We start from the raw sequence: 14,494 nt of genomic DNA on the forward strand, positions 1-14,494 counted from the left end.
CAAAGAAGGAGAGGAGCAGTGGAGAAAAATTTGAAGAGCTGTTCTTTTATCTATAGAAATTGATCATAAGAAGTGTGACTGGCTGGACTAAAAGTGCATGTAACCTATTTTTAAAAGGGAATATTCCTGTATGACTTTGCTTTTTGATCTTGCTGAAGTCTACAGAAATGTAGATAAGAATAAGTGAGAGTCAGAAAATAACAGTCTGTTTTAATGAGTTACTGGTCTTTTGTTAGACAAAACTAATAATTATGAAGAACTGTCTTTTGAAAGGATGCTTACTATCGTCTCCATGATTTTTGTGCTATTGTATCATAACAAACATTTTTCACCACTGTGATTTTTTTCTCTAATATTTTAATTTGTATTTTCTTTCTAAAATATGTCATCATGTAATCGCTGCCACGATACAAATTTATGTTAAAGATAGCATGGACATCTAGGTGTCTAGTACTAAAAATAAAAAGCAAAAGGAAAATAGGCCTATTAGTTTTAGTGCAGGTCACAGAATCACAGAATCACAGAATTTTCAAGACTGGAAGAGACCTATAAGATCATCTAGTCCAGCCGATGTTCTAACTGTTCAGCTAGATCATGGCAGCAAGTGCCACATCCAGTCTTTTTTTAAATTCTTCAAGGGATGATGCCTCTACCACCTCACTGGGTAAATGATTCCAGTTTCTGACCACTCTTTCTGTGAAGTATTTCCTTCTTACTTCTAACTTACATCTAGCTTGATGCAGCTTGAGACTGTGTCCTCTTGTTCTATCCGTTGTCGCCCGGAGAAAGAGGCCGACCCCCAGCTCACTACAGCCACCCTTCAGGAAGTTGTAGAGAGTGATGAGGTCACCCCTGAGTCTCCTTTTCTCCAGGCTGAACAACCCCAGCTCCCTCAGTCGCTCTTCATATGGCTTGTGTTCCAAGCCCCTTATTAGTCTCGTAGCCCTCCTCTGGACACGCTCAAGTAACTCGATGTCCCTCCTAAAGTGAGGGGCCCAGAACTGGATACAGTACTCCAAGTGAGGCCTCACCAGTGCCGAGTACAGGGGAAGAATGATCTCTCTGTTCCTGCTGGCCATACCATTTCTGATACTGGCCAGGATGGCATTGGCCCTCTTGGCTACCTGGGCACACTGCTGGCTCATATTCAATCGACTGTCAACCAGCACCCCCAGGTCCCTTTCCACCTGGGCACTATCCAGCCACTCCATCCCCAGCTTGTAATGCAAAGTAAAAAGTAAGTCTGAAAAGGGCTTTATTTTTCACACCTGAGTGGAAATGTGAGTTACCCTCTCATATCTCTGAGATATTGCCCAGTGACCACCAACACCATGGAATCTTCTGGTAAGCCAAAGCGCAGCTTTTTAGTGCAGCTTTTTCTATACTTCAACTTTATGGCTCCATAGCGGTTGGGAGACTTTTTTTTTTTTTTGAAATTGCAGTTGAATCACAAAGCAAAAAGAACAAATCTGTTCTTCATGTCTAGAGTCTGCTTTGCAGACCTTTGTGTCTCACTGTGTGCCCAGATACTGCCCGACACCCACGCCTGCCACAAGAAGAATTATGTTTACACTGTTCTTACTAGCACAGATACTCCCAGGTCAAAAGTTTCAGACTGGTTCAGAGAGATATCTGGCTCTGTGGATGGGATTCAAATATTTTTCTTACTTATCTGATGACACAAGTGCTGTTTCAGTTTGGTTTTCATAGTTGTACATGCTGATGATGAATGCAGTGTTTGACTGAAATCACCAAAGGACCCAAGAAGTTGCTGGCTGTCCTCTGAGATGTGTTTTGTGATCTGTCTCTGCATGGACAGCCACAAAAACAGACTTCTAGTCAAAGGGATCATTGTTCCCATCATTGTGGGCAGATCAGTCTGTAATTTTGCTGCTAAGGCTGATATCAGTGTTTTGATGTGCAGAACGTAATGGGGGTAATGGTTACTAGCCCTTTCTGCTGTGTAAACAATACTGAATGAATGTGTTACTTGCAATGCCTAATTCTGATTTTAAAATGCACTAGAGCACTTCTTATCCGTCTCTGATATGAATTCAGAGTGAATAGCATCAACAATGTACTTTGTCTTGTGAGTATTAATTAATTTTATTCTCTCTGCCGCAGTACTCAAAGCCAGATAGGCACCCGGGGCCCATTCTGCACAAAGTTATGGAGTCTAGTTTTTCAGGCACCCAGTCTTTCCCAGAGGCCTTGTCTCCTGACAGAGGAACCCAGCCCATCAAGCACCACAGGTGAGCAAACATCTGTCTGTGAGAGCAGCCTGGGGGGCTGCAGAGCTGCTGATCCGTGTGCTGGGTTGTGCTGTGCTGGCTCTGGGTGAGCTGCTCAGTGCCCAGCACAGCCTCAGCCAGCTTGTTAACCAGATGTCCAAGCATTTTCTTAGCTGCAGACATAAAAGGTAATGGGGATGCTCACTGCCTTCCTCAGTGGGTCGTGCCAGTCCTGCAGGAAGCATTTGCAGGCACCATCCGAGCTGCAGGCACAGCCCAGCCAGTGGAGCAGCTGGAGGAGGATGAACCATTAAAAACAAGACTTTCCTTATCAATGTTCATGAAGTTAATGACTCATTGCTGCAGAAAGACTTGGTTGCAAACTTCCAGCCCTTTTTAGTGTTTCCTTAAACAAAAGATACATGAAATGAATAATTACTTATTTATGAAAGCATGGTGGCCTTTGAAAACGAGGCTTATAAAAGTTTGGATAGTGGTTTCCAAGAGGAAAAAAAAGAGGAATGTCACCCATTACTGGATGAGATTCAGATTAGAATTCTGCTTCTAACATGTTTTTGGATGAGAAAGACTGCAGGTGCTTCATTACAGGACTAGAAACCAAACTGGAGTCTGGTACAAGCAATAATGTTGGTGGAATGACAGTGGTAACATCTGGTCCAGTGCACAGAGAGAGAGAAAAAGGCTGAGAAAAATGAGTCTGGAATTTTTTCAGGTAGATAATCTGGAGTGGAAGACATGTTTATTAGAAGGATTTTCCTTTTAAATTACTTTAGAAAAAGTCTGGGATTGCATGAGGTTATGATCTGGCTTTTGTAGTATTTGGTGCATTTTCAGTGCAGTCTCCCAGCCAGCTATGTGGTTTTTTTCTCATTTGAATAAGTGATCTACTTAATCTACAAAGTGCCACACATAAACCAGAAAGGGATATTTGGATTCTATCTGCTTTTACCTTACTTAGGCCTTTAATTTGGCATGGAAAAAGAAATAATGCCAGTTGTCATGTCAGATCCATTTCTTAGGTCTTTTTCCTTATTACACAGAAATCTTCAAAACATGCTTAATAATTTTATTAAGAATAGATGAACTATGGGGCTGTTTCCTAGAATGCTTTCTACAGAAGTTCTGGGAAGAATTTTATCACCATTTAGTCACAACATGAAGTTGAGGAAAAAACTCATTCCCTTACCTTTTAATAGTGTGATTGTAATGTCCAAGAAATGGCTTTGCTTTGGAACTATTTTAAGTGGGATGACTAGTTAATTTATAAAAAATTGTTTTGCAGTTTTAAAGCTTAAAGTTTATTGTACAAGGTCCTTGTTTTATAAAAAGTCAACAGACTTGAACGTTTAAGACTTACAAGACTGTCTTTAATTTATGTGCCATGTAAGAGCTTCCTAATTTTATTTTCTAAATAGTGTTCACTGTGGACAAATGGTCAAATGAGGATTTTGTACCAAATATCTGTTCATTTCATTCCAAACCTGACTGAGCCTGGAAAAAGTATATCAGCTCTGCAGGTTCTCTTTTTTTGTGCTGTTCTAAATTATATTGTTGTTTTATTTCTGCTTGCTGCAGAAATACTTTGCTCTACATCCACACCTGTTTTCTCTGCTGGTGTTTTCAAGGACACTAATGATGGGTGATCATTTCTTAAAATCAGGAGCTGGCTGCTACCAGGTCCTGAAACTAATAAATTTTGGCCTGGAAGTAAGACTGTCAGTGTAGGGAATCATTTGGAGTTGTTGAAATGAGACTGACAGAGACTGGCTAATTATTTCACTCAGATTATGGATAATAGCAACTTTGTCTCAACAAACCTCAGCTACACAAAAAGAATTAATGCAGAGATTAGGTTGAAAACTGAAATTTAATCTCAAAAAATATTTAGCCTGTGTTATCATTAATCTCCTAAAATATTTTGCCTGCATTGTGCACTGCTGTTACCATAGAAGAATGTTACATCTTCTGCTTGCATATGTAAAATAACTCTTAGAACAGTCAGAATTCAAAATTAACAAATGTGTTTAATCAGTAAACTTCCTGCAACATATACAATGTGCTCAAAACTTTGTCTTGGATGATCTGTTGATCTTGGTAAGAAGGAAACCCATACTGCCTTATTTTCTGATAGAAATAAATTAGAGTCTTGTTAATTATGGGTTGAGTTGTGATCCCTTTGAATAGCAGTTTCCTTGGTAATTAGTCATCCTAGCTTTCATTCATGGATGCAGTCATCCTTGATTTTAGAGGGAGTCATTTCAGAGAATGCCATGATGAAAGCCAAATGCAGAGGCTTTCAGCCTGGAGCAGTTGTATTGTCTTATAAAAATGCCAAAATAGGATAAACTTACCCTAAAATTAATAATAATTTGTGTTTTCATTTTTAATGAACTTTTCACACCACAAAAAACATGGAAAAGATTTTTTTTTCACTTGGTAAGCATTTTACTCTTTATGCTGCTAATATAAGTGATTCAGTTTACAGTAAAGAGTAAATTATTCTGTAAATAAGGCTATTGAATTTCAAAGAGCAAGTATAGCTAAACTAAAGCAACTAGGAATGTAAAGGCAGAGGAAGCCTGAAAGGAAGAAGGTGTAAGGAACCTGCTATTTTCCCAAAGAAAAAGCAAAACAGATGGTGGGACAGAGATAATAATTGAAGCAGTTAGGGAAATCCTGAATGAATAGATTTCATTTTTTATTGGAAAGTTGGGATGACTATTTGAGGACAAACGTTGAATATGAGCAGAACCAAATGTATGAAAATAGACATTCCTACAGTCAAAGTGGAAGTAAAATGTGGAAATCAAAGCTCTCAAGATAGTTTGGTTAATCTTGATCCAAAAAAAATTTGGAAGAACAAAATTTCATGTCTGGAAGCAAAATCTATAAAAACGGGAACTGTGACATGAGATGATAGATTAGCAAGTGTTAAATATTTAGGAAGATGAAGAACTTATCAAAGTAGGAACCAATTATGCTGAATCTGAATAGTCAAGATTTTAGGATAAATGTGGGGGAAGAAGATTCTTGCGGTAAATATAAAAAAGGCAAAAAATTTACTATCCTACCAACAGGACGTGCTGCAACATATGCACTGGTGACTGCATTTGTGTTTGGTGGGTGTGAGTTAGATCTCCACACAAGCTCAGTCACTGCTGTCATGTGTGTAATGCCTCTAAGGGGAGAAAGTAGGGAGAGGCAGAAAACTCTAATATTCGTGCACAGAGGTGCTTAAAAGGCAGATGTTAAAGACTTGTGTTGAGAAGGGAGGACATTCACCAGTGCAGCACTCAAAGAATTAGTCAACACTGGGGACAGACATTTTAGTGCCAAGGTCACTGAACAAAGCTGGAACACAGCACAGTGTGAGAGTGCACCACTGTTCCCTCACCTGGCTGAAATGGCCTCCCAATTGCCATGGACTCACACTGCCTTCCCAAGCCACGATGAGGAATGAATGATTCATGTTCCATGGAAAGCGTTACAAGTCTGTCTTATGTCAGTCTTCAGGAGGCTGGAAAGGGTGTAGAAAGGACTGGAAAGACTGCTGCTTAGGAATACATGGGAGCAAGCACAACGAGAAGTAAAAGACCTGTTTAAAAGGAAGGAGTGTGGTGGTACATGTACCTGCTGAATATTCATCAGAATTAATTTCAAACTGAAAAGAAGTCTCAGAGTTTTCAATATAGAACAACATTATGTAATAGTAGCCTGGATATCATCATCAATTTAGGATGGAAGTTGATCAGTGCACTACAGGAAGTGAATGATGAGGTTATGGCAGATGATTAAGCTCAGTGCATCTGATGTACTTTGAATACTCTGTTCCCTTTTCTATTGTTCTATCACCAGGATGGTGACCAGATGGCACAGGTAGCATTGAAGGATTTTCATCAAGTTCCCAAGTCCCTGAGTAACCTCAAAACAGACTATTCCAAATACAAGAATGTTATGAGGGAATCAATAATGCTCACATTTCAGAAACCAAGAGATTGGTAGCTGTAGACTGTATTTATTAATGCTGAAAGCCTCAGTAGTTGATCCATACAAATGCTAGCAGTAGATTGTGTAACAGCCTAAAAAGGTGGCTCTGAGGGGGTATCAGAGGACACTGGCAGCTGGTTTAGTCATTGTATTTACTGGGTGGTTTGTAGTTAATTCAGAAGCAGTATAGAATGATCCCAGAGTTACTGTAAAAACACTGCTGGTCTTCTCTTCATGAACATGGGCAACTGCACTTGGGAGTTGTGTATGTGCCCCAAAAAGAGAATACTCCACCTGTAGGATCAGAATTGGTTTTCACTCAGTTGCTCAACCCAAAGAAAATTCTCACACAAAACAATTGGCAAGAATAAATCCCAAGTTCTTCCTTAACCTTAGGATGGTTAAACTGCTTTTTTCAAAACATTAAATCATCAGAACTGCGTTTTTCCCTAGTTTGTGCGTCACTTGTGAACCACTTCATGCATATTCTGATTTTTTTATTCTGGAGTAATTGATTGATAGATTTTAAGGACATATTTGCTACAGCTTTATGTATTGGTCTGCTTTATTGAATGGCTCACTTATGTGGGCTGGTTTCTTTTACCCAGTTAGACTGGAGTGCAGGGAGGAAGAAACCACAATGTTGGCTAAAGGAAAACAAATTCCCTGAAGAAATCCAAAACCCATTGCTTGCCTGAGAGGGAGGAATTTTTCACATGAGTGATAGAGAAGTCTGAGAGGGACAGTGCATTTTCATTGCTAATATTCATACCAATTTTGTGTAAAAGGAAAAGCTTTGTGCTGAAGAGCCTTTTCCATAGAATTTTTAACAGAAATTCTTAGGGGTTTTTTTGGTGCCTGGAGAAACAACTGTTATCCTGCAGCTTGCAGCTGCACTGTCTGTAAGTATTTCCTGATCTTTAATGAATTTTTCTTGTCCATGACCTCAAATGATTTTTGTTCATTCTTACTTTGGTTTTGTTTTGTTTTGTGTTTTTTTTTTTTTTCTAGCAGAAATGTTGAAAGCAGAAGAACCTCACATTAGCAACAAATTAGACTATGTCAGGGCTGGAAGTTGTGTGGTTGCAGGACCCCCTTTGGTCTCAGCATTTCTGCAGTTTATACCCATTACCTTCGGTACAGCTGTACGAGTTGAAATTATCTTTACTACAAACAGAGATTATGTGAATTTGCATATGGAGATCATGTACTCTCATCCAACAAGGAAGATGCTCAAAGGCATCAAACCAAACACAAATTAAACAATAAAAGTTTCTAACTTTACAGATTCGTAACCAATCCAAAGTTTGTTTTTTACTTTTGGATTCCATTGATGACTACGCTCAGGTCAATAAAAAGCCCAAAAATTCATTATCCAGCACAAATTGTTAATTCACCTGCATCTTTTGAGATCCCCTGCTGTATTAATCTCAGGCTCTCCAGAGCATAAATTGTCAATTATTTTGTGGTGGGGTAGTGTTATTTTACAGAGTAGGAACTGTAACTTGCAACTCAAACTCAGCCTTCAGAACTGAGAGGCCCGTATTTCAGGTTTTTAAAAAGGTTTTTTCACAGCCTCCTTAGTAGCAAAGGAAAAATCTTTTTAAGCAAGCATGAAAAATCCTGGAGGGAATGTTATTGCTATGGGTTGTTGGTCTTTTTAATAGAAAGCACTAGGAAAGTAAAGGTGTGGAAGAAAACAGAGGTTAGACTGCAATGGAACACTGCTAGCCTGAGCAGTAGGATAGAGAGTGTTGAATTTATTTCTTCTTTTAATTTTGGGCAGAAAATGTGGATTTTAATGGAAATGTACACTCAAAGAGAATTTGTCCAAGGTGCTTGTTCCAAGAAAGAATTGCTCTGGGAGTAGATGTGGCCCTAACTAGGTAAAAAAAAATCAGATTACTTTTAAGTCACATTATAATAGGAAAAAAAGAAGCAAACTTATCAAAAGTATTTTGCATTGCTGAATTCTGTCACAAGTTGGAATTATTCACACAGCCAAAAATAATGACTCGTAAAAGGCATCTAGAAAACCTATGTGAAGTTATCATTAAAGATGTACAAGAATATGAGGTAACACATGCATTTCTGAGACCCAGAAGATGCCAAGAGAAATAGAGTAGCTGAAAAATGAATATTCAGTCACACCATGCAGTACTGAGACCTGTTAGCATTAAAAATGGGTTATGCCTTCCCTTAGCTCTGCATTCCCATATTTTTGCATTAGCAAATATATGGTTTATATAGCAAAACTGTGGGTTCTAGATAATTTTTCATTCCTGTGTGAAATGAAAAAAAAAATCCAATATCCTTCCAAAATACCAGACATTTACAAAACCAATTTTCTAAAATAAGTAGAAAACTATGACTTGTTTTTATCAAGTTCAAGTTTCTATTATATCATATAAAGAAACAGCATAGTATCAATGTATATAAACAATCTGTATATAAAACAGGAATAAAATAATACAGAAATACTGTTCAAGGTGGAGAAAACTTGTCTTAGCTTCTTCAATCTGCAGTTCATCAGCTTTGCTTATATTCTTCACTTACACTTTTTCTCAATTTAATGGCTTTGTATCAGGAAGCAGCACCTCACAGGATGATAGATAATATATTGGACTTTCAGTTTAGAATCTCATTTTGAATTCAGCTGTGGGTATGAGAGAGCTGTATTGTTTGTTTATGCTGTCTGAGGACTCAACTCTCTATAGCAGGATTATGATATGCAGCATGGAAAGGAGAAGCATCCTTCATCAAGTGCAAGAAAACATTTCATATAGTGGGCAATTATTTTCATTCCTAGAAAAGAGGTGATGTATTAAATAATGGCATAAACAGCAGCTAATGGCGGATCGTGCTATTATATTTCCATAGAGAATTTCTACTGACATCATAGACTGCCACAGCAAAGTTTATAAGAACAGTAATCCATGCATTATTAATCCTGAACCTTTACTTTGCAGAATTTTATGCTTTTGGTGTGATAATTTTTACTGTGCTCTTGGTGTTGTTCCTAGAAGTCTCTCTTCATGCTGCAGCCCAGGACAGAGGAGTGGGATGCTGCACAGAAATGCCTTTCGCAGGACTCCTCCCTTGCCTCGGGGTAGGTTCAGTGGGATTGCAGGACCAGCATATCAGCAGCTCCAGGAGTCCAGGATCACCGACCAGGACACCATACCTTGTCACGGGTGAGTGAAGCCAGCTTAGGGGCTTTGAAAATGAAATAATGCACATTGCACAGTTGGTTTTCTGTAGGTAGCTTCATACAGGTTTGTCCTCAAAAATGCACAAAGAGTATGCTGCTTTTCCTTTCCCTCTTAAATTTAGTTTTATTAGAGCACTGAGCTGAGCTGTGCATAAGGTCTGGGTTTCAGAAGTGCTCCCGAGAACCTGCAGCTGCCTTTGAAGTCCTTTGCAATTGCTGAGATACTTTGCATAATATTTACATATCCCTATAGATTTCCAAAGACTTTTCAGAATATTACAAGCATATTTTATATGAAAACAGGAATGATATCTGGAATAGAATGACCCCCCCCCCCCCAGTTTCACCTGTAAGTCGCAGTGAAACCCTTCACTCTGACTTACAGGTGAAACAGATGGGGTTGGGTGTCTGGTGACTTCTTATAAACAAGTTTGGCTCACGCTTGTGTCATTGTTACTGTTTGCTTCTGAGGAAAAATATTGTTTATTGCCTTTTGCAGTAAAAATATTATTGTTCATTTGTGTGATATGTGCATATAATTCCTCGTGAACATTTCCTATTGCAATTGCCACCCTTGCAGAAAGGAGCACATAGGCAGCCCTTCCCTCTCCAGTGGCATCGTGTGATGCAGGCTCAGGGAGGTGCCATAGCCTCCTCCCAGGCTGAGGAGAGAAGTACAGAAAAGCTGTGGGTAATTGCATTTACTCTTGTCTAGGACATCAGTGTGTGACCTTACAAGCATCAGCTTGTACTGGCCTGTATTTTGAATTTGCAGTTCTGCAAAATTTGATACTGGGACCAGACTGTGACCCCTTCTGGCCTCAATCCACTTAAGCACTTCATCTATATTTTGTGCACTAAGGATGTTCACCCTCTAAATATCTGCTGCTTTCACAGTGTTGGTGTTCTCATCAAATTTCCAGCCCAAACAAAAAGTTCCTTGTCCCCTGCAGAAATTACACTACTTCCTTTCTTCTCTTTTTCCACCTCCATCTTTCCCCATTGGGATGCACAAATCAAAGTGGCTTGTGTCCCTGATTCTGTGAGCATCCTGAACTCCATCCAGCAGCAGCCTGGCTGAAGTGTAGTCAGGCCTGCAGAAGGTGGGGGTGTGTGTGTTCAGTGTAGGGCTGCCCAGAGCCTGGCAGAGCCCCTGGAATGATCCCATCCACCTCAATGGACCTTCTTGTCAGGCTTCTGCACTGCACACCTTTGGCCACAGGGCTCCCAGCAAAGCTGCTGGGACTATGCTAAGTAAAATCCATTTCATATTTAAAGTTTCAGTCCCTTCTGTCTCTCTTTGATATCTATTCTTAAAGGGGGCAGTGAAATTATTGTGATTCTATCACTTTCATTGTTTAATTTGGATTCTTACACACTCTATAACATAATTGCTGTTAAATATTTATAAATGTTTGCTTTCGTTGCTTGGTTTTAGGAAGGGGGTGGAGAGAGAGCTGCACTTTGAAACACATGCACATGGATTAATTTATTCAGAAAAAAAATTTTTTCAGATAAAAACACAGATATATTTCTTTGGAGGAACTGTGGTTCTGGGAAAGTTAATTATAGGAGAATGTAATTAAGGTTCTGCAATTATAGTTCTAAGTCTCAGTCTATTGAAAACAGCAGCAGTCTGGTGTCACACAGAAGCATGGATCAGTTTGTAATTAACTAAAAGCCAAGTCTCACATGGTTTAGATTTAATATCCCTTCGAGTTTAATACCTCACCTGTTGCACGCAGTGTATGCACTTCAATACAACCTCAGTTCTCCTTTGAAAGCCCTGTGAGCAGGGGCAGAAACATGTAATTCTGGCATAAAATTGGTATGTCTATCTGTATTTCAAAAAAATATTATGGAAATACACCAGGCATTTCGTTACATGTCACTGCTGCTGCCAGTTAGTTTTCAAAATCCCGAGAATCTCTATTGTGGAATTGGCAAATGTTACTGTTTTCTCACCAAACTCATTTTAATTCAGTCTTTTCTTGGTTTTGCTTATATATCATCCATATAATACCTACATTGCATGTGAAATTCATTAAAAACATTCACTCCCTTTGTTTTCAGGGTGCAGCCCAGAATATATTTAGGGCCTGAATTACCAAAAAAGGGACTAATGCAACTGATGCGATCTCTCCAGCTATAGTCGTTTGAACAATTATATATAAGCAAAGGAAACAAGAATGGGCACAACCCAAAGGTCTGCACTGTTTTGTTTTCATTTGTTTTTTTTAATTGTCCTCCCTCAGGAATAATACCCCTGATGAGTATTTCATTCATCCTGAGAGCTGGTGTAGAAAGCCCCTCCATGAATGGCTGCAGGTGTGTCTGAGCATAGTGCCAATGTCATTAACCAAGTCTCGGATGTGAAACAGCTGCAGAGCACACACAGGAAGTTCTAGCACACATCCCAGAAAGCTGCTTGCTCCATTTTTCCCCTGGGTGCCATTTCCAAAAGCAATATCTCTTTCCCTCACCTGGCAGCAGAGTTCCCAGCCCTTCCTCCTTCTCACAGAGCTCCCAGATGCAGCCCTGGGGATGCCAGGAGAGTCCTGGTACGGGCTGTGCCAGCTCCACGCGGGCAGGGCGTGTGTGCAGCGCTTGCACAAGCCCAGTGCCACCACACAGCAGTTAATCACAGCTCAGTGGCACTGTGCTGGAAAGGAGCCTGCAGTTGTCTCCTGCTCCCTCCTGTCTGACACCTGGCCAGGAGCATGGGGCCAGGGGAAGCCTTTCCAGTTAATTTCTGGTTGTGCCAGTACTGGACACGGCAGTTCCACGCCATTCAGTTTCTCTTCCTTAACTCTTTTTCCGCTCATCCCAAAAAGCGGGAGGCACATATGAGTGGAAGGATATTCCTAGTGAGGTCCAGCAGGCTTCAGGAACTTTTGGAATAATACCCTTCAAGTCAGAGCACCTGCTTCCACACCAGATGTAAATGTTGCTTTCCTCATCCATGGATAAAACATATTAGATTCACCATTACCTTGCCTTATTAAATAGTGATAAGCTGATTATAAATAAATTACGTTCTGGTACTGAGATGATGTCTGTGGTCCTTAGCAACCATGACTGGTAATACAGTAACTCCTAGAGCATTTCTAGAAGTACTAATTTCAGATGGGAAACATCTTTTTTTTTTTTTTTTGTCATTGTTTATTTTATATTTATTATACTTTCCATTTCTGTTTTTTTTAAGTATTTCTTGTAAACAAAACAAAGTTTGGCTTTGAAACAAAATGGAAATGTTGATACAAATTCACTAAGTCGCTTCACAATCATTAAAATCATGTTATAATGTGTGTTAGTGGACGATAAAGGATTTGATTTTTTAACAGAATTACAGTGTCAAGAGAACACAGACATTTGCTCAAGTCCTATATATTATCTCTGTTTCCAGTTGAAATCCAATAAAACAAATCAGGCCAGCATTACAAGTATGGGCTATTGAAAAAAAGTATTTATTCAGAGGTACAGTGCACTTAAATGCTCTGCTTGTTTGAAGGGGAGTACAGACAATCATTCCTATGTAAATAAAGACTACACAACCATGAGTGTTTAATGTTCTTTTTCCCTGCACTTTTTAAAAGTGTTTTCCTAAAGCAACCATTTGACATTGAGAGTTCTGACACTGAAGAAAGTATCAATCCATTTCCCTGATCAGAAATCTAGGAATAGAATTCCAAATTTGTTTTCAAAGAAAATTAATAATACATTATATTACTTCTGAAATATAATACATATTATGTTATATACGTATATTACTTCTGAAAGGTTTTAAAAAGAAATTTCCATTATTCTCATATACTGGTGGGTGAAATGAGACTGAGAGAAAAGCAGTGCTTTGCCACTGGCAGATTTGAGAATCCAAACCAGTCTCCAGAGCCTGTTGTTTTCCCCAGGGCCCCACCGCAGCCAAGTGCTCCTCTATTTCAGGAGAAAGTGGTGTGTATCTCTTCAGCACAGTTCACTGAATCTCACACAGTGTCCCTGCTGCTGGTTGCTCTGACCACTTGATCTACAACGACAACTCTTTTTTTACTCTTTCCAGGTATTCATCCAGTGGTTTAAAATCTCCTCAGAATCCTTCAATAAATATGCAACTGCCTTCAAGAGAGACAACCCCATATTTTAATAACGTGGATCAGAAGGACTTGGTCAGCTATTCCTCTTCAAGGGCCAACTCCGTCCCCATCATCCCGTCTGTGGGCTTGGACGAAGCCTGCATGCAAATGCAAAATGTTCCTGAAGTAACAGGCATCAAATGGTGCAAAAACTCCTATTCTGCTGAACTTGTCAACGTGAGTTCCCCAGTCAGTAATTGTCTAATAGCAGAACAGCACGAGGTGAAAGTCTTGCTGGAAACTGTGCAGGAGCAGATCCGGATGCTGACGGACGCGCGGCGGGCGGAGGACGCGGAGCTGGCGGGCGCGGAGGCGCGGGGCGGCGCGAGCGAGAACACGGCCTTCCTGCCCATGAGCCCCACGGCCAAGGCAGAGCGAGAGGCACACTTTGTCCTCAAAAGTGACACGCAGAGAGACTCGGTACTCACCAAGTGACTCCGCCTGGGGGCTGCGGGAGGGCAAGCGAGAGGTCCGCGCGTTCGACGCTTTGCTGAACAGGAAGGGAGGAAGTTAAATACAAATTATTTATATGCATTAATTTAAGAGCATCTACTTAGAAGAAACCAAATAGTCAATCGCCCTCATATCATAGTGTTTTTTAATAAAATATTTTTTTAAGGGAAAAGTTCCAGGAGGGATGAAGCGTGCTTTTAGATGCTTTCCAGGCAGGATTTCACAGTTCCAGTTCCAGAGGACTTTTCCATGGTCCTGTTTGGCTGTCCGAAGGCTTAGGCTATGCATCTCCTTTTCAGTAAAGGCCAAGTACCGTCCTTAGATGCATTTCTGGTTTCAGGGCAGCGCTGCAGTGAGCTGCTGGGCAGGGATTCAGACCCTGGAGAACATGTCCTGTAAGCCCAACACAGATCCACTCCCCTCTCCCCCTCTGCTCTTGATTCCGGGTTCACACCACGAGA

The 14,494-nt window shown here is 40.1% G+C and overlaps 1 protein-coding gene across 1 annotated transcript in view; it reads left to right on the forward strand.

Moving 5' to 3' along the window:
- NRG3 (neuregulin 3) overlaps positions 1-14,155 on the forward strand; it is a 335,008-nt gene extending 320,853 nt beyond the window's left edge. Inside the window, exons 7-9 of the mRNA XM_059477250.1 lie at positions 2,125-2,252; positions 9,263-9,433; positions 13,508-14,155. Of these exons, the coding sequence (XP_059333233.1) occupies positions 2,125-2,252; positions 9,263-9,433; positions 13,508-14,015 (807 nt within the window). The 3' untranslated portion in view covers positions 14,016-14,155. The remainder of the gene's footprint in view (positions 1-2,124; positions 2,253-9,262; positions 9,434-13,507) is intronic.
- Positions 14,156-14,494: the final 339 nt, after the last annotated feature.

Source organism: Ammospiza nelsoni, chromosome 8 (assembly GCF_027579445.1).
Source record: "Ammospiza nelsoni isolate bAmmNel1 chromosome 8, bAmmNel1.pri, whole genome shotgun sequence".
NCBI classification, from domain to species: Eukaryota; Metazoa; Chordata; class Aves; order Passeriformes; family Passerellidae; genus Ammospiza; species Ammospiza nelsoni.